Source organism: Orbicella franksi, chromosome 14 (assembly GCF_964199315.1).
Source record: "Orbicella franksi chromosome 14, jaOrbFran1.1, whole genome shotgun sequence".
Lineage (NCBI taxonomy): Eukaryota > Metazoa > Cnidaria > Anthozoa > Scleractinia > Merulinidae > Orbicella > Orbicella franksi.
Genome location: NC_138158.1, coordinates 1,234,221 through 1,254,539, shown reverse-complemented (window position 1 = coordinate 1,254,539; position 20,319 = coordinate 1,234,221). Strand labels below are relative to the sequence as shown.

The window sequence follows — 20,319 nt, the reverse complement described above, 5'->3', positions numbered from 1 at the left end:
TCGTGAGACGGAACAACCGTCAATAGCTCCTTCGCAGCTCTCGCCGGTATTATGAATGTTGCAGCCAAAATAGTGCGGCATACAATAGAAAGATCAGTTAGGGGTTTTTCCCTAATAGGTTTGGGACACGTTTCCCATTGTGAAAAAACAAACCACCTCTCTCAAAAAATCACTAATTAGGGGGTTTTACCTTGTTGTGCTTCGATTCATTCCACTGCGCCTTGTGAGTGAAAACAAGCCGAACGTCTTTGAGAAAAACCAAGTGAAAATTTCGGACTAAAAAGAAAGTGGGAAGAACAGTCGAAGACTTTACTTTACTTAGCTTTACTCGAACCGTTGCAGCCAAAACGGTGCGTCATACAAAAGCAACATTAATTTTAATTAATTTATTAATTAGGGTTTTTCCCTTCCAGGTTTGGCATTGTTTTTCCATTTGCGTCATAACCTACTTCTCTCAACCAATCATTGCGCGACAATCATTCTATTAAACAGCTCGTACAAGGCTCGCGGCGCTCAACAAGCTGCGCCTCTTCGAAAGTTCCACCTTTTCTCGAAGCTGTTCGCTGTTCGTTGAAGGTAATTAACGTTGTTGCTGGTGATTTAGTTTGTAGGCAATGTGGTTTAGCATAGCCAAGCGCGAGAATGGTTAGTGTTACCGAAGATTAGTATCGTTCTCTAATAACTGGTTAGAGCTTTTTTAATAACGCATATTTTGAGCACGTTAAGGTTCAGTTAATTAGATAAACAGTTTACAGTCCTCGATTTGTCCATGTGGTTGTCGAGTTCTTTGCTTACGCCATACCGATCCGACAAGGTTCCCTTCGTTAGTTTCGCAACCTGGTTGCGTTCGCTACCACAGTCGAAGTGTTCGAATGACTCGGCAAAATAGGTTCTTAACAGTCTGTAGTTGAAAATCACTTAATCCTATCTCGGATTAACACTCGCAGACGTTCGAGGCTCGTTGTCAGAGTAAATTTAGCTCAAAACGGTTAGCCACGCTAGAAAATTTGGCTAAATGATTGTAACTGAACTGACATACGCATTGTTTCATCACTGTGTATCACGAAACCAGAAAGTCGTTTCAGTTGCAAGTCACAAATAATGATTTTGACGTTATGGTGAAGGATTTAAGAACGGCGAGGGCTTATTTTATTCCGATAAACTACAATGAATAAGTTCGGTTTTCAAAACTGACACCAGCGACAAGAAGGATATGAATATTAATAACGGGTTTTCCCGTTTAGCTTTCAATGCTTTCGTCGAGGCTTTGATGGGAAGTGTTTCGGTTTTGTTACACTAATTTATGTCAACCGTCGTGAATATTTTATCGTTGTTAAACAAATTCATGTCAACTTTATCAACTATTTTAGCTTTTATTTATTTCAGTATTTATTTTATTTGTTGTTAATTTTTATTTTCGCTCTATTTTCCTTTGGTCTGAGTTTAAGTGGTCGTTGAAATAGGTCGATTTCATTGTTTCGTACATATGTTCTTTTTTAGACGATAGTGCTGTATCCAACAGACAACTAAGGCCCCTTTTCCTGAGAGGGGAGGGGGGCCTCTGTGTTAAAAGGATGGTCAAGGTTCGGTATTCAAAAGACAAGGTGAACTTCCACAAGTTCACTCACATCGTCAATGATCACTTTCCGAAAGCCTTGCGTCAGACCTTCAGACTCATGTGGGACAGGAAATTTGGGTCAGTACAGCCCTGGGATGACACTGAGGCCGTGAGGAAATCGCTCGCGGCTAAAGAGGGTGGCACAACCAAAGTTCCTACCCATCAGTCGTACGAGGAGTGGGATTGCACAGCATTGTTCCAGGCTACAATTTTTGCGCAGTCCTTCGCCTTACCTGACAGCACCGGCGATTACAAGACCCTCAGTGATCTGTACGTGAAACCCCTTGGGTTACCGCATGGAGCTTTCCACGCATCTGTGGTGAGTTCGAGCGGAGACGATGATGAAACCGTCGCTTTAGCGATTGATCAACTTCGCCTTTTGCGAAACTCGTCGTCTCATCCAGCCAAAGATGAGATGAGCAAAGGAACATTTAACCAATACTTAGAGCTCGTCAAGGATGCCTTCAAGGCTCTTGGTCTGAAGACCGACGAGATTGATGCCATTGGCAGCGAGGTCGGCTTACCTACAAGTGAAGTCGCCAACTTGGAGCGCGAGATCCAGAACAAGGACATGGCCATTTATCGACTAAGTATAGGAGTAGGTTTATTAAAATAGGCCGATTTATTTGGCACAGTTCCATGGAGAAATACGAAAAGTTAAGCGAGTCGAGGTTTCGATGTTACTAGCGTTGTTTTGAAGTTTAAAGTGTAAAAGAATGCCAAGTCTCCACAAACCAATCGCTGTGATCTAACGCAAAAGAACGTTTTGACAAATAACGTCATATCGATCGCCAATTACCTTTTAAGTGGTTCACTCCCTTCCTTCCCTCTTCCACATTAAATGAGGGAGCTTCGTCCAGTAAAAGATGCGGAGTGATCGGGTATATCATATAACAACTGGCGCTTAAGTAATTCACTGATCTGGTGCGATATTGAATTAGCCTGGCGATATCGCACAATATCACCGAATTGCACATGGAAAGTATATGAAATCACAGCGAATTTTTACCGATATCGCTAAATAAAGCAACTTGAAGAGTTCATGCAGCAAGTCTTAAAAAATACATAGTTTCGTGCAAACTAAAGGTGTCTGTACAGCAAGAGCTGAATCAGTTTGAAAGTCAAACACGAAAGCGCACTTCAAAGGGGTACTTCCGATGGAAGACCAGGGCTCATTTGCCCATCAACAGCAACCAAGAAAATTAGCTTGAAATTAACGATGGATAAAATTTACATTTTTCACGTTGTGAAATATTTTCCCACATTTTTTCAGTTTTGTAAACTTTGATTAAAAGGCGGTAGGAATTTTAAAACATATTTCCACGAGATGCATTTTACATCAGAAGTTTTCGCCGACAACGGCGAACCTGGGAAACTCAAACTCTTCCTTGAATACTTTTTTTTTTTTGAGCCAACATAATCCTAGTCTCCTTCGCGGGTTCATTGCGAAGAAAATTCTTTAATTGCCCAGTTAAATTTACTGCCTTCATTTTTGTAATGTAAAACTTTTGGTTTACAGAAGCGTTAGCTTGTGAATAAGTCTAAAGTTCTGCATGTCATTTTTACCTTCACTTGATATACTTTTTATGTTCCGATTGGTTTTGGTCATCTACGCGAGACACCATCTTGACACTTTTGGACTCCTTGCTCTTCGGAGCACGTGGTGTGGCAACACGTGTGTCGGAGGGCAAGAGAGTCCAAGGTACGAGACTTGATATCGTGAACGAATCATTGTGCAATTTATTTGCGCTCGCATTGAAGCTGCTGAAGCTGGCGTCACTTGAATTTGCTACTGCGTGCTGACGAGTCTCAAAAAGGACGAAACAGCAGTCCATGGTTGCAACCCTACTTCATCGAGTTTCGGTCCTTTTGGTGTCTCGCAAAGTCAACTTTTTTCACGTAGTATCAGCCTTGCTTCTATAAAATTCTGATTTATTTATTTTTTGGCTGATGAGATCTCTTATAGATCCCACCTAAACAAGCAGCATTATCACCTTCGACGGTTTGTTGTTTATTGCTTTTACTTTATATAGTCATTTTATAGTGCGCCTTCGTGTTTCACGAAATCGGTATAAGACTATGCATTGTTACTGAACTCTTATTTCCATCATCGACATTCTGTGGCACTTTTACCACTTTTGCCTTGAAAATGACACTAGCAACATCGAAATGTTGCTTCGCTGAAATTCCCTATTTCTCGTCAAGTGTTGTTCTTTTGGTGGCAGGATGCACATACACTGTACATGCAGCTGTGTTATCTAAGTCGGCCTTAATGGCCATTAACTGTTAATGGATAGTAGTAATAGTAGTAGTAATCCTTAAAAGGAGACCAACACCACTGGAAAGTGATATACAGAAGTGTTCTCAAACGATTTAAATGACTGAATGAGTACGTTTTACAATTTATCGAAATCAAGTAAAAACTTGATAATTCAATAAAGTTTTTTTCTTTATTTCAGTCTTGCCTCTTTCTTCCATTGAAGGGTAGCCTCTTTTCAGTTGCAAATTGCCAAACGTATTTTGGATTCTGTTCCGATACGACATAATGTACAAAAACCAAACAAACAAAGAGCTGGTACGAGACGAGACGAGATTACATACCGTGGTCAGTTTTAAAACGACATTTCTTTGTCGTCCGTCGTGAGGGGCGCGCGTGAGCTTTTCTTTCGCAAGTTCTCCTTGGAACCTGCAAGTCTGGTACTTGCTGCTCAGTGACTTCACTGGTTCAAAGTTTACACGATTTTGAAGCCCTTTCGTTTATAACGATACACATTTCTGACTATTTAGGGACCATCCAGTGTTAATAAGGGTTTTTTCTCAGTTTCGTTTTCGATGTTCAACCCTCAGACAGGTTAAATTTGTTTCCGGGGTCGTTTCCAAGTCTTGCTGATATGCAAGTGTCTGACTAGTTAGGGGTCATGCAGTGTTAATAAGGGGTTTTACCCCGTTTCTCTTCGATTCATTCCACTGCACGTTTTCAATGAACATACTGAGAACATTGCCGAACCTATTTTGAGAAAAAACACATGGACAACGTCGAGGAAAAAAGGAAGATGGAAAGAACAACAGTCAAAAGCCCCTTCGCAGGTCTCTTACCGATTACGTGAACGTTGTACAGCCAAAATAATGCGTCATGCGGTAATAGAAAGATTAATATCACATCCGCCTTGTCCGTGCAAAAATAATCTCCTGTGATTAGACAACATTATCGCTGTTTTGTATTTGCAGATCTGGCCTGGGTTGTTCTAAAGGTGGATAACGCTATCCACTGGATAAATCGCTATCCAGTTGATAGTGTGGTTTGTTTTGTTAACACTTATCCACTGGATAACGATTTATCCGGTGGATAGCGTTATCAGGTCTTTGAACAACTGGTGGCAGATGGAGTAATGAAAAAACTCTTAAAGACCCAGTAAGTGATCTCTTTGAGCCATTGGTAAGGAAAATGTGTTGTCATACAACCTTGTCACATTTAATTAGTTCAGAATTATTTCATGTGCTATACGTTTTTCATGATCAGTAACATCAAACCACGCCCATGGTCAACTGACTAAAGTGTACACAACTAGCGGTACTTCGATAAAATCAAAAAGACGCACACAGAAGCCACACGAAGATTGTTTTTCGTTTGTGGCTGTTTATCTGTTTTTCTCTTATTTTGTAACCGATTTTGCTAGCTATTGAATTGTTTAATTTCCTGCGCTCATGCCGACGCAATTAACCTGAAGTAGTCACCTGCGCACCGAGGTCGATATCGTAGTTTAAGTGTCATTGCTCGATTCATCAAGTGATTTGTTGTAGTGGCAGAGTTTCGTATTAGTAGATCGTACATGTATAGACGGTCTATTCTGTGTGTTTTTAATTTTAAGTCCACTTTGGTCAACGATTTATTGAAGTTGAATAGTGGGCGTTTCTACACAGGTCTGATAGGTTGATTCATCGTTTGTCCCCAGCAGGACATAGGCTATATCCGTACACACTTCACATTATTCGGTTGTATGGGAAAGTCTTCATAGCTCCTCTATCGAAACCTAACGATGGTGATAATTTGGGGCACCACAAATATGTTTTCTACGGTTTAGTCTAATACGAAAACGTGTATGGACTATCTACTTGGATGATAAGTTAATAAAGATAGTGAATTTTAAGCTCGGTAATTAAATGTGAAGGTGAATTAATCAACATGACACGAGCATGGGACAAAGAAAAATTCCGAGTCCCCGACAGGACTCGAACTCATGACCTCCCGAACACCGGGCGGGCGCTCTATCCACTGAGCTACGAGAATTCATGGAGAGCACGGTCATTTAACTGAGCTCATATATGATAGGTGTCCTGCATACTGCTAGGATCAACGCTATCGAATTCATCGTGAGTAGTGATAAGTTAATAAAGATGGTGAATTTTAAGCTCGGTAATGAAGTGTGAAGGTGAATTAATCAACATGACACGAGCATGGGACAAAGAAAAATTCTGAGTCCCCGACAGGAATCGAACTCATGACCTCCCGAACACCGGGCGGGCGCTCTATCCACTGAGCTACGAGAATTCATGGAGAGCACGGTCATTTAACTGAGCTCATATATGATAGGTGTCCTGCATACTGCTAGGATCAACGCTATCGAATTCATCGCGAGTAGTGATAAGTTAATAAAGATTTCATTTCAGAAACATTTCATTACCGAGCTTAAAATTCACCATCTTTATTAACTTAACTTGTCGCCCGGATCTGGTTGTAATAGGTGATCGTTCTGCATTTCTTGGTCCTTCTGCTGATTCCATTGGTTCTGGTGCTGAGTCCTTTATAGAAGGTGATGATGGACATATTGGAGAGTCAGCACACTGGGGACTTGAAGGAGGATCATGCAGCCATGGTCTCATTGGATGATCATTTGGGACTGAGATTATCTGCCTTCGATTTCTTCTATAGACACACCCTCGTTCATCCTGTACTAAGTATGATCGTGGCAACACTTCTGCTTCACGCCATTCTCTATCTCTATTTGGCCGAACTCGCACCTTGTCCCCAGCTTCAAGTGGAGGCAGATCTCTACTCTGTTTGTCGTAATTCTTCTTAGAGACAAATTGACGTAGCCGCAGCGCTTTCACTACTCTATCAGGATCCACTGCCTGCGGTAATAAGAGACGTCGATGGGTTGGTATCATTGTGCGTGTGCGCCGACTCATCAGCAGCTGTACAGGTGACACGCCGATATCTTCAAATGGAGTGTTGCGGTACTTCAACAACCCTTCAAAAGGGTCTTTTTGGTCAGCTGCAGCCTTCTTCAAAATGCGCTTTGCTGTCTGCACTGCTCTCTCCGCTGCACCATTTGATTGGGGGTACTCTGGAGAGCTCGTTGTGTGGGAAAAACCCCAATCTTCAGCAAATTGCTTGAGCTCATGAGTGCTGTCGAATAGATTCCTGGTATTGCTGTATTGGGAACCATTATCGCTCACAACCTTATCCAGGACTCCAAACCTTGCAAATATTTTCTTCAGGTTGTTAATGACACAGGTGGCAGTGTTCTGACGCAGTAATTCAATTTCAAAGTATTTTGAATAGAAGTCAGTGACCAACAAGTATGTTTGGCCTCCATGTTCAAACAAGTCAGTCCCGACTACCCGCCAAGGTAATCCAGGGATGTCATGTGGATGCAATGACTCTCTTTGTTGTCGGTTGCGGAAGGCATTACAAATTGAACAGGAGCTGACTTTGTCTTTGATCTGGGCTGTCATTGAGGGCCAGAAGACGTAATCTCTGGCAAAGCCAAGGCTCTTACTTTCTCCCATATGAGCTCCATGGATTTCATCCAGCACCTCAGCCCTCAGTGGTCTTGGGACGACTATTCGGTCTGATTTAAACAGCAATCCATCCTCCACACTCAGCTCTTCCTTAAAACTCCAGTACTCTCTAGCAAGCTCATCAACCTGTTCTTTCTCAGACGGCCACCCTTTCAAGACATACTCCATCACTACTCTCGAGGTTTCGTCGATGCTGGAGGTCTCCTTAAATCTCTTCAGTGTGCTGCTTTCAAATCCGAGCTCCTCAATAAGATTGATTCCAATTACATCTTCTGGTTCACTGACTGGCTCCGTATCACTGAGAGGTGCTCTGCTAAGACAGTCTGTTTTCCAGGGACATATCGCACATCAAGATCATACTTGGTAAGTTTCAATAGCATCCTTTGTAGCCTGGGGGGAGCATCATTCAGAGACTTGCGGAAGATAGACTCTAAGGGTTTGTGATCTTTCTCTACAATTACTCTGCGCCCATATACATAGGTATGAAATTTCTGTGCGCCCCAGACGATTGCAAGCAGCTCTCTCTCGATGTTTGCATACCTTTTCTAACAGTTAGTGTTTTGGATCCGAATGCAACCGGCTTGCCGTCCTGTAGGACCACTGCACCAAGGCCTTTACTACTTGCATCTACATTTAGCACTGTTTCCTTGCATGCTGTTGTCAAAATAAGCTAGTGCAGGTGCACTCGTGATGATTGATTTCAGATTGTCGAAGGCCTCTTGTTGTGACTTTTCCCAAACGAATGCTGCATCTTTTTGGGTAAGTTGCGATATAGGTTCTTGTATGTCAGCCTTGTGCTTGATGAATTTGTCCAGGTAATTCACAGTTCCTAGTATGCGAAGTACACCTTCTTTGTCTTCTGGGGGTGGCATCTCATTAATGGCTCTGATCTTCTCCGGATCTGGTTTCAAACCTTCAGATGAGAACAGGTGTCCAAAATAACTTACTTCTGGTACTCTAAGCTTCACCTTTTTAGGGTTGAACTTCAATCCTATCTCCCTGCTCTTGTCAAGTATTCTTCTCAATTTGTCATCAACTTCAAGCTGATCTTTACCATGTATCAGGAAATCATCCACTATGATTTCAACAGGAACCCCTCCAAACAGTCTGTCCATCTCCCTTTGGTAGATTTCAGGGGCTGGTGAGATACCAAAAGGGAGTAAATCGGTATCGCCCCCACGGTGTGTTAAAAGTCAAGAGCTTGGAACTCTCCTCATCTACGGGGAGTTGCCAGTATCCACTGCATGCATCAAGTGATGTGAAACTCTTTGCACCTGAAAGTCGGTTTGCAACTTCTTCTACGGTAACCATTGGATAATGGGGTCTTTTCAGGGCCTTGTTAAGATCTCTTGGGTCAATACAAATTCTGACATCATCCTTTGACAGTGGAGTGTCCTTTCTTTTATCCTTCACCTTTCTTTTGTCAATAACTAGCATTGATGAGACCCAAGACGTAGGCTCATCCTCTTTCACGATAATACCATCTTCTTCCATCTCTTTGAGTTTCTCTCGTGCTGGCTCCAGCATAGCAACTGGAATTTTCCTGGGAGGGTGAACAACTGGGGGTACTGAAGCATCAACTTCCAGATGTACTTTGTTTGGAAGTGTGCCGGGTTTGTCACTGAAACAATCTGGGTACTCCCTCAATATTGGGTCCTTCTGGAAGATGGTCTGGTCTCCACGTGCTCTTGGCGTATCCGGCATGGCTGGATTAGGTACTGGTGTATCTATCAGTTGGAGATTCATAAACTGAAGGACTTCTAAATCCAAGCAGGCATCACATCTCAATAAGGGTGTAAAGTTCCCGTCAACAACAAGGTACAACAGGCTCATTTGACGATTCTTGTATTGAGTTTGAAGGCGTACACAGCCTCTTGGATGAATGGGCTTAGTTGCAAGCCAGCCTTTCAAGAGTTGCTGAATCTTTTGGAGAGGTTTTTTGGAGATTTTCTTATACAGATGAAAGGGTATGACGGTAGCCTCTGCGCCTGTGTCCGCTTTTACTTCAACATTCTGCCCTTCAATCTTAAGAGTGATAAGGCTCTTTGTTGATTTCCTGGAATCGGAAACGCTGTCCAGTTCAACAGATCCAAAATAGGTATGTACCTCCTTATTCATATTCTGAGTGTCTAGGTCTGGTGGACTTTCTTGTTGCACTAAATCAACTTTCGAACCTTCTTTTACATTCCCTGGGCACACTTGGGCAAAATGACCTTCTTTCTTACACTTTAAGCACTGTTTTCCAAATGCGGGACAACGAGATGGTCGAGTAAATGGGTGCTTGTAACCACAAAACTTACAAGAAAGAGCAGCTGTCTTGTCAGCTTCTTTTGACTTTCTAACAGGCTGAATTCCTAATGAATGCTCAGTTCCAGCACTCGCTTGAATGTTGAACTTGAACTTTTGTAATTCTGAGGCTTCAAAGGTACGACAATAATCATGAGCCTTCTGTAGGGTTAAATCAGGTTTCTTTAGCAGTTCCCCTCTCAGCTCATCAGATAACACACCTCCCACAATTCGATCTCTTATTAGCGAATCTCGCAGTTCGCCGAATTCACATGTTAGCGACAACCGTTTCAGTTCGCTGACAAAGTTATCAACTCGCTCTCCCTCTTTCTGGTTACGCTTATTAAACACTAACCTCTCATAAATGACATTCCTTGCTCCCTCACAGAGTGCCTTAAATTTGCTACAAACATCCGCATAACATTCTTTGTCTTCTCCAGCATTGTAAACAAAATGACTATATTCTTCAATCGCTTCGGGTCCAGCACAGTGAAGTAACATGTTTACCTTCAATTTGTCCGGTTTGTAATCTTTGCTTTTCGCCACAAGATAAATTTCAAACTGCATTAAAAACTTTCTCCAGTTGTCCGCTGCGTTTGCATCGAGCACCAAAGGACCTGGAGTTCTCGTATCTCGCTCAGCCATCGCGGTTTGTAACTCAGCCAAGCCCTGATAAACTCCTTGCAATCTCTAAAAGGTTTTCACTTCTGACACCATGTTGTAAGATAGCTTTAGATAAGGCTCAAATACTCAACGCAACGTTAAACACTGTCAACACAATGTCCGACATAAGCCAACTCACATGTTCGCGAGATGTGGGGCGGCCCACGAAAACGTAAGGGACTCCACAGAGGGGTACCCACAAGTTAATATTACAACACATAACTACTTGGATGTTTTTCGGTTTGACAATGCACAGATCCCTTTCAATTTTTGACTGAACTTTCCACTCCGTCGGTCTTTATAGCATATCAAAAGTTTACTAAGAAGTGGGAGAGAATTCAACCATTCTAAATATTTCCGTAAGGTATGAATTACCATGTAACTCATTTCGTCCTGAACCTAAATCTTACCTATGATATTACATTGCTGATATGAGACCTTGGCGGTGTCAATCTCATTTTTGTTGTGCCCCATACAACGAATTGTACGTAATAAAGGGCACGCAATGCATGCAGAAGCGATGACGTTTAAAAATTGTTCCTAGAAGATTGGAACATGAGCAGACAAACTGATTCTTAAACTTTTGGGTTAGAAATTTTAGGGATTTACATTTAGGGTAGTCCATTGGTGGTTCATTCAAGTAGTTCATGTACCAGGTCCATCTTGTTAGTCCATGTGCTAGGGGTCAGCGAAATGTACCAACCCAAATAAAAAGCACTCCGCTCAAAAGTTCCTCTCTCTGAAATCAACACCTTATTATCTTTAAAGATATTTGGCAAAGCTAATTACCTCACCGGAAATTAATTTGTTGTTTTAACCATATACTTGTCCAAGAGAAAATCATTTTCTCTTGACTTGTCATATCGCGTGTGCGACCCACTTGTCTATCTAAAATTGTATTTATCGAAGATATGTTATTATGAGTTTGCCCGTGAGCGCAAATTTATCCGACACTGAATAAACCAAAATCCACCCCCAAATCTTCGTTTAAAAGCTGAAATTAAAAGCACTCCGCTGATCCTACAAACAGCAAAGGAAAGCCGCAAAGTACAAGTTTCTCTCTCTGAAATCGACACCTTATTATCTTTAAAAATATTTGGCAACACTAATTACCTCACCGGAAATTAATTTGTTGTTTTAACTGTATACTTTTCATATCGATTAAAAGCAGTCTGCTGATCCTACAAACAGCAAAGGAAAGCCGTAAAGCCTTCACCTAACGCAAATTTATCCGATACTGTTTAAACCAAAATCTACCCCTAAATCTTCTTTTAAAAGCACCAATTAAAAGCACTCCGCTGAACCTACAAACAGCAAAGGAAAGTAGGAAAGGAACTCCCAGAGTGCATTTCGCTTCCACAGGGGGATAAAAAGTGCGTGACATAAGCGCACGGACATAAGCGCGACAAACTATGCGAAATCACTATCCAAAGGAATGCATGCATACCAGCATAAAGCGATGACGTCACACAATACGTCGTCGCTTAAAAATGAAGAATACTTTTTCCGACGACTTCCACGGGGGAGTCCACCCTAAGTAAAAAATAAGGGAATGAAAGGGCAGTTTTTCCTGTCTCCCTCCCTCACTCATTCCTTTCTTCGGATAAGTTTTAGATTTCAAAAATATTCCCAGATCTGCTTTTAAGATAATAATTCTGGTCATATCTTCAGTTCCTACTTACAGCAAGCAAGATTCACATTCACCACCCCCCACACAATGTTGAAAACTACTACCTGCAATTTCTTCTGATTTTCAACATTGTATTGGGTGGGGAGGGGGAACAGTAACGCGTTTTTAAAAGGAAAGCAGCGCTTTTTTCAAACTTCAGTAGTAAAACACAGATAATTCGTTAAACTACATAAGTGTCCCAAGGACTTTTGTCCACGATTGTAGTTCACACCAGCGACATAACGACATAAACATAACGACATAAGAAGGACGTTCTGTCGTTTTGTTTGCAGTGTGAACATCCTGACATAATGACCTAATAGCAACATAACAGCATGAAAATAACGACATAAGGAACAAACTGACCTAACAACCAAGACTTAAATTAAGTTAAAGAAAGCAATTCAATTTTCTAAATATTTTCGTTAATTCTTTAATTTTGCACTCTTTCTTTTCATGGCAACTTATGCGCATGCTCTTTTTCTCTTCAAATCCATTCCACTGACCGTTACGCCCCATTCCGTGAAAAAGCTACAAAACAAAAATGGAAATAATTTTATTTAACTGGTAATTAATACACATGTAGATGTTTTCATTGTTGCGAAATTTAATCATTTTAAGCATTATCAAGCTACTGAAACTATCATTGGTCCGAAAATAATTTATTAATCGATATTATGCTATATGACGTTTGTTTAGTCATCGAACTGATTTCAGCTAAATAATATTGCGAAACCAGTGCAAAGTGGAGATCAAAAGGAATAATAGGACTTGAATCAAGTTAGAACAACAATTCTACCTTCGAAGAACTGTCATTAAAAGTTTATTTTTCGTTTTTTTTTTATGTTGGATTCTCACGGTTAAGTGGGAAACAAGAGTTTTACATAGGCTGGATTTGTGAAGTGAAATGTGAAACGTGAAACATGCAGTGTGAAAGGTGAAACGTGTTACCTTAGACATAAAAGATTATCTCCAAGCCGGCAGTTCTTAACTTAAATTGGACTTTAAAACAATTCTCTCAGGCTAGAGTGAAGATTTACGAATTACGAGTTTTAATGTGGACCCACTGTCATTAGAATTCACATATTTTCTATTTGTAGCAAGGTTTTAATTTCGCATCACTACTAACCTTTGCTATCCGAGTTGATCGTCCATGCGCGGAACAATTTATTGAAGTTTGCAGTTACAGTTTCTTCTCCATCTGAAACCGTTATCTGACACAAAGCGAATATTTTAAAGTCACTTTTAATCGGCGTTTGGAATATATAAAACAGGGTAAAGGTATATTTAGTACTAATATGTTACTTTTCTAGGGAAATAAAAATAAATTTCCCCAAAATAATGATAGGCGGCTGTTTCTACTGCCGCTACCACAGATAACAGTAACTACGTCACTAGAAAAAACCTTTTACCGAAAATAATATCACAGTACCTTTGTAAGAGTCCAATCAACCGTTGGCTGTGGTTCTATCCAAACTCCCTGCAGCCTACCCAAGTTAATATTCTTGAAACTGACTTTGATGACAAGTTGGTTTCTAAAAGGAATTTATAATCGGATATAATATGATATTGGAATGAAAGTTCAATTAGAATTTCCTCTGCAGGTAATGAACAACCTACCGTTGCCACAAGATAAGGCTGCTTAACTTATTTTAGATAGACCTTTGAATTCTCAGTTATGTAATTTTTTTCAGACTTTCTGCACTATTTAAGTTTTAGAAAACATTTTATTCCTTTAATTATGTGACTAATGATATATTTAGAACAAGACGGCTCTGTATATCACCGCTAGGTGAGAGAACTTCCTGTAATAAATGCTATTATTGTTATTACTATTATTATTATTATTGTTATTGTTATTGTTATTGTTATTACTATTACTATTACCATTACAATTAGTCCTCTCCCGACAGTAAAGCGGTATAAGTTATATTTCGTATTGGCATTATCGGACAATCTAGTCCATAATTTTAGAGTTATATTTACATAATGTGTAACTTTCATTTCTTTTATTTTCATTTTTACACGACCCCACAAGCTTGTACCTTAAATATTATCGTGTATAAATGAAGGCCATCTATCACTATCTATCTGAAGAACCTAAAAGAAACCGGAATCACCTTTTGTGGCCGCGACTTTAAATTCTATCAACCCTAACAGGTATCATTATTCTCAGAAATTTTGTTGCAAACGTATTTTGTTTCACGTTTTTAAACCCGTTTTACATTTAGACACACTAGGCTGTATCAAACAAAGAAATGTTATCCGCCAAAACGTGCGACGATCTTGTGTCGAAATAGTCTCTCGGCTCCCAGCCCCTGCCCGCCCGTCAGCTCGGCTGAATGTAGGATATATAAGGTTTAATAGAGAAAAACATAACCCTGGTGGTGTATGGACATCTGAGCGCATTTTTTTTTACGTGCCATTGTTTTCCACTTACTATATTTTCGATTGAGTAAATATACAAAGCAATTGAGACTGTGTTTTACCACATTTCCAAACACCTTGAAATTTACCAAAAATAACCCACTGTGCGCCATATTTTCAACGTCTTTCTCGCTGATAAAACACAGTTTCTAGATAGTATTTTACATACCCTAGCGTTTCTGTTTCTGGTCTGTTTGCTGAATCGATCACGGTTTTTCTTTCAGTTTCCACGAATTCCTCTCCAATAAGTTGAACACTTGCTATGAGCAAATTTTCAACGTTGGTGTCCGGCGTGTAAATTTTAAGAGAGTACGTAACTGTTGAAGTAACCAAATAATTATGAAAGGAGAATGGAATGAAACAAGATATGACCATATACACCTCTCCCAATTGCTATTTGTATTTTCTATTTTCTAATTTGAGATATACATTGTTTGTGCTGTTGGCGACTGAGAGCTTTCAGAGGAGCATTTCTTACTCAAGTCAAAATCCCGTGCAGCGAATGAAAACCGTCGATTTCCGATAAGCCATCCAACTAATCAAGCTGTAGGCTTTAGAGGCAATAAATTTGTAATCGTCTTTGCTGTTTTAATGCTCAAACACAACGAGCCAATTTGCTTGGAGTACTCGAGCACAAGTATATTCAATTAACCTTAAAACCTGAAATTCAGGGCTATCATTTTTATGTTGCACAGCATGTGTTTAGCCACCAAATTGCTTCAAGGCAGTTGAACATTGCAAAAAAGCAATACACAGATGTTTTGAACACAGTTGGATCAATAATTCCGTTTTCTAAGCATTATCATTACTTTCTCTACTTTTTTCCCTGATTTCTTTCATAGCAATTATTTACATATTGCTGCTTCATTTTCATTCTACTTACGGTAAGGTTGAAGCCATGCTCTAGCTGCAAAGCAAAATTCGAAATTAGTAATGGAACGCTTTTAAGTGCTACACTACGGGACATCCCACGAGTCACTTGCATTTTTCTCGGTATACACACCCAGTCAGGTCAAGGGTAAATTGTTCTCCTATATATGGCCTCCTTCAATGATATTTATATTGAAGTCTAATTATAAACGACTGACATGTTAAGTCAGATGTGAGATCGGTTCATCGTTTATGCGCCTTGATACAAAATCAATATAGCATCAGACTTTTGCCTGTTGTTTTAACATGAGTTCGTTGATAGAACATATATATATATATATATATATATATATATATATATATATATATATATATATATATATATATATATATAAATCTGGAGTTGCCACGAACTACGAGGTCTACTAAAACAAGTATCATGATTAAAGGTCCGGTAATAGGGGCAACATTTTTCTTCAGCTTGTCTCGCAACATTGTTGCATTGCAAGTTGAAACACATTGTTGCGCGTATTGCCACGTTTGTGACCAACTTGTCTCGCAGCAAAATATAGTGTTGCAAGTTGAGGCAACATGTTGCGAAAATTAGACTCGAGTTCTACCTTCTGCAACAAATTTTAGTTTTGCTGCTCGTATTACAACTGAAGCTACAACTTGTCTCGCAACAAATTTGAATTCAACGCTGTTGCGAAGCGCGGCAACACGGCAAAGAAAACAAACATAGCGGACAGTGAAGGCGGGGGTGAATTCGAAGTAGACCAGTAACTCTCGGAATGTCATAAATTTGCCCTGTACAAAGACCTCGAGGGCTATCATAGTCTTTGGGACACCTCGTTTGTCCCTTCAAAACAAGCAGCGAAAAAGGCAAACGGCTTGGAAGAACTGTCGAAAAAATACAACTTTTCGCCTAGCAATCTGAAACGGAACCGAGCTTCATACTGAGAGAACTTCGCTGGCAGGGAAAATGAAGAAGAAAATGACGGCCAGAAATCGAAGTGGAAGTTCGTGGAAACGCTAAATTATTTGAAAAGAAAGCTCCATCTTTATTTAAACACGATTGACCAATTATACTTGAAGAATTCCGCAGACTTGCAACACTGTATTTTGCTGCGAGACAAGTTGGTCACAAACGGGTTTCAACTTGCAATGCAACAAAGTTGCGAGACAAGTTGAAGAAAAATGTTGACCGTATTACCGGACCTTTATGAAGCTAATAATTTATTTTACAAGATTATTATAAGGCACTGGGAATCATTTTCTTAAAACTTCCACTCTCAGTTCGGTGGTTGGGCATGCAATAAAGATGAGCAAATTGTATTATTGCGAAATTAAAAAGTATTAATTATTTGAAACATGATTTGAAGAACGGTGTCATATTTTGACGTAGTATCTTAATACTGGGTGTGAAAATGCACAGAAAAAAGACTTTGTAAAGAAAAAAAGCACAGCTTATTCTAATCGATTTTATTTTGTTTTGGTTTTCTTTCCTTTTTTCCTTCAGCGTTCTTTTGTGTTTTTCAGTTTAGCCTATCACTGACTGACCTATGCATGCTATGGAAAGTTTTAACCTTTAACAAGGTCAAGCTGTTATTCGATTTTCAGAGTACAAATTCGTAAGATTAATACCTGTATCTCTGTCCCAGTGCATCCTATCGTATCTTGTCTAGGTTATCGGTTGATTATGAAAATCCTTTTCCGTCTTGAGCTCGGTTGTTGCGGGTTTAGCACTTCTAATAGCTTAAATTAAAGTTAAAACTTATCGATATTCGAGTTTCAGTGTAGATATGGTCATCACAATTCTGCAAAAAAAATCTAGCGTTTAAAAGAGTTTCGCGTTACAACCTACCAGAATACCAGCGTTTATCTCTGTTCCATTGTGGAATGGCTTGGTCGAACGCTGCCGTTAATGTTTCTCCTCCCTTTGTAATCTTCACCTAATACACAAACAAAACAAATATTCTAAAAGATGTTGTTACTCGGTCTTCGCGTTACGCAAATACCAGGCGTAAAAAAGGAGTGGGGGGAATATTTCCCCTGACATAACCAGTGTCACTTGATTTGTATAACTGATAGAAGTAAGCTGTCATTATGCTGCCGCCCTTGTTTTAGTTGTCTGGTCTTTTTACCTTTCTCTTTTTTTTTCCTCTGTAGGTTTATAGTGTTTTACTGTTTGGCTGCTTTCCTGTAACGTTAGTGTGCTAAATCAAAGTTGGTTATTCGTTTCGTTTCTTTTCTTGACTATTGATTTACACACTACCCCACAAGCTATGAGCTTTAATTAATTAACGTGTATAAATAAAGGTCATTATTGTCATTATCATTATTACTATTATTATTATATTATTATTATTATTATTATTATTATTGGTATTTATTATATGGCAACGTAGTTTTGAGGTAAATGTTAGCGTTCTGATTGGTTTTTCTTGGTCTGGATTTCGCCATATGGAACGTTTACGTGAAAACAATCGATGCAAACGGTTGTAATCCGTGTATTGTTTGTTTTCGGAAACCTGCAACTTCAGATTCGAGGTCATATAGTAAACTACTTACTTACATAGCTTGCTCCAGCCGTGCTGGAGAATATAGGCCCTCGGTCGTTTTTGTACAGAACTCGCATCGCTCGACCTTGGGTCAGTATTTCCCAGTGCAGCCCTTACGCTCGGTAGGTAAGAGATTCTATTATATGGTCGTGTCTCGCAAGGACTGTGAACTTACAAATTTACGAGTATGTGGCTACACTCGATATTGACCACGGTCTAGATTTTTCCATCTAGAGCGGCGTCTGGATTGCTCTACCTTTTACTTTAGCCTTGAGAAAGTTGCACACAAAAAATACAGAATCATTTAGTTTGTTTCTGCTAACAATACTAAATGAAAGAGCTCAAAAGACGAAGAGAAAAAGGTATAAAAAACATGCAGTCTTGCAGTCAGTCATGCAATCAAAACACCAGCTGAATACGAAATAGAGAAGTTTTTTTTTAAGTCAAGAAGTAAAGAGTCACTCAATACAAGACTAAAAGCGACTTAAATGCGTCTTTGTTAACCAGTAAAGGAAACTACAGACTGAATTGAAAACATATCCGTCAATGAATTCGCCCTTCTGGCTCCTTCTTGGTTCAGAAGACACTGGACTCGTCACAATACAACACCGCCTCACAAAGCGTTTTTTTTCCTTTTGTTCTCTATTGTTTTACGTCAAATGTGTCTTTAACACCAAATAAGAGCCGACCTTCTCCTGATCACACTTTTCATTTTCAGTTCGCAACCGCACTGGACACGACTACAAACCGGCTACTGTTGCTTTCAGCGAACTGAGGTTTTCTTGTTTGGCCATTTAATAAAAATCTTATTAACCGCGCTTGATCAGTCTGTATGGAAGAATCTCGACCTCGGTCGTGAGTACCGACCTCGCTGCCTTTGTTCGGTGCTCCTGACCCTCCGTTACTGACCTCCCTCTCGGTTAATAAGAATTAAAGTTATGTCTGTCTCTCTGTCTGTCAGTCAGTCAGTCAGTCAGTCAGTCAGTCAGTCCGTCAGGTAGTCAATCAGTCAACCATTAAAGTATTTTAGCTTACTAAGAGTGCGTTTCTTTAAGATTGGATTCTAAAATCCAAAAACGGATTATGCGTTTCTCTGCTAAACAGATTAATCCAAGATCACTCGGATCATGTTGTATCAAAGGAACCGAAGAATCCACCCTGGGCAAGGATTCTTCGGTTTCTTTGATGCGCCATGATCCGAGTGATCTTGGATTGATCTGTTCAGTAAAGAAACGCAAAATCTGTTTTTGGATTTTAGAATCCAAACTTGGATTTTCTTAAAGAAACGCACCCGTACGTGCGTATGTAAATTAGTGAGAGCATGCAAACCATACTTGGTCATTAAGTAATGAATTGTACCAAATACATTGCAGTATTTTATGTAATATATGCAGTTAAACTAAATGATAAAAAAATAACTCTTCTAAATTATGTTTAAACTTTAACAGAAAATACTACCACGTTACCTCTTTAAGGTTCCACCCAGCTCTGAAAGGTGAAGCTGAAGGAAGCCTTTTTGGTTTTATCTCAACCCTTTTCACAGTGCCCACATCAAGATCATAGAACTCTTATACAATCACGTGTAGGTTGCTAAAAAAAGTAAAACGATTAACGATGCATCTTAAAGGACCCTTGTTAGCTTCCGCCGATGCCATAGAAATTATTAATATTGCATGCATGGTGAAGCGAAATCTTATTGCTTTACTGTAAGTTGTTTTCCTGAAAGTATGTTAAATCATCTTGAGTAGTTTCACAGAGATTTCCTTCATTTCGACATACTCCGAATGAAATATAATAGCCAAACTCTGAAATGTAAACAAAAACAAAGGTGTGGCTGACTAAGGCCCTTTAACTCAAATAAGTTATCGATATTCTAAAATTTAAAGTTCAAAATTCGGGAAATACCTCGGGATATTTCGAGGGAACTTCCATATATAAGCTACAAACAAGCAATCCAAGGCCACCAATTTTAACCACGAAAAGGTATTACAAGCATTCTCGTCACTTTACATGTCCTCCCGGACCCTGAACATGAGGAGCACAAAAAAGAACATATACCAAACCTTTTGGTGTCTTGTGTTGTCTCGTAGAAGACGTGATCTGCGGTTTTTTGTTTCCCCTGTCCTTCAATCCTAACAGTCAATCTGTAGTCACTCCTCGCGTGTGAATTCGGGGTGTATACTTTGACTGAATACTTAACTATTGGGATAAAAAAAAAATATTTATTACTAAGAACGCAATGAAACAACCTAGGGTCCACATACATTTCTTTTATCTTGGTATAACTAAACTGGAAGGTACTCCCCTAGCCCTGTTATCAATTATTCTGAATTTTTGGATAAAAATACGGCATTTTTCTGCTACTCGTCATTTAATTTGGAAAATAACAGAAAGATAAAGTTCCTTGTGAAATTCTTACCAAG

At 39.6% G+C, this 20,319-nt stretch overlaps 3 protein-coding genes across 4 annotated transcripts in view; 1 reads left to right on the top strand and 2 right to left on the bottom strand.

Moving 5' to 3' along the window:
- The first annotated feature begins 472 nt into the window (after positions 1-472).
- On the top strand, positions 473-4,076 carry LOC145467781 (uncharacterized). 2 transcript variants are annotated; one of them, XR_014042115.1, is made up of 3 exons: positions 473-576; positions 1,501-2,766; positions 2,965-4,076. XR_014042115.1 is itself a non-coding variant. In XM_081451371.1 (2 exons), exon 2 carries the CDS (start codon positions 1,575-1,577, stop codon positions 2,232-2,234), a length of 660 nt encoding a protein of 219 aa, XP_081307497.1. In that variant the 5' UTR covers positions 473-576; positions 1,501-1,574; the 3' UTR covers positions 2,235-4,076. The 2 variants fall into 2 exon arrangements, 1 of the variants encoding a protein (XP_081307497.1); XM_081451371.1 differs by having other exon boundaries at positions 1,501-4,076.
- A 4,475-nt stretch (positions 4,077-8,551) lies between these two features.
- Positions 8,552-10,646, bottom strand: LOC145467653 (uncharacterized). The gene has a single exon (XM_081451234.1). The coding sequence runs from the start codon at positions 10,349-10,351 to the stop codon at positions 8,552-8,554; it is 1,800 nt and encodes a 599-aa protein (XP_081307360.1). The 5' UTR covers positions 10,352-10,646.
- Positions 10,647-19,464: 8,818 nt separating this feature from the next.
- The window catches only part of LOC145468008 (uncharacterized), a 2,114-nt gene continuing 1,259 nt past the window's right edge, over positions 19,465-20,319 (bottom strand). Inside the window, exons 2-4 of the mRNA XM_081451674.1 lie at positions 20,316-20,319; positions 19,960-20,095; positions 19,465-19,486 (exon numbers count right to left, since the gene is read on the bottom strand). The exon at positions 20,316-20,319 is cut by the window's right edge and continues 255 nt beyond it. Of these exons, the coding sequence (XP_081307800.1) occupies positions 19,465-19,486; positions 19,960-20,095; positions 20,316-20,319 (162 nt within the window). The remainder of the gene's footprint in view (positions 19,487-19,959; positions 20,096-20,315) is intronic.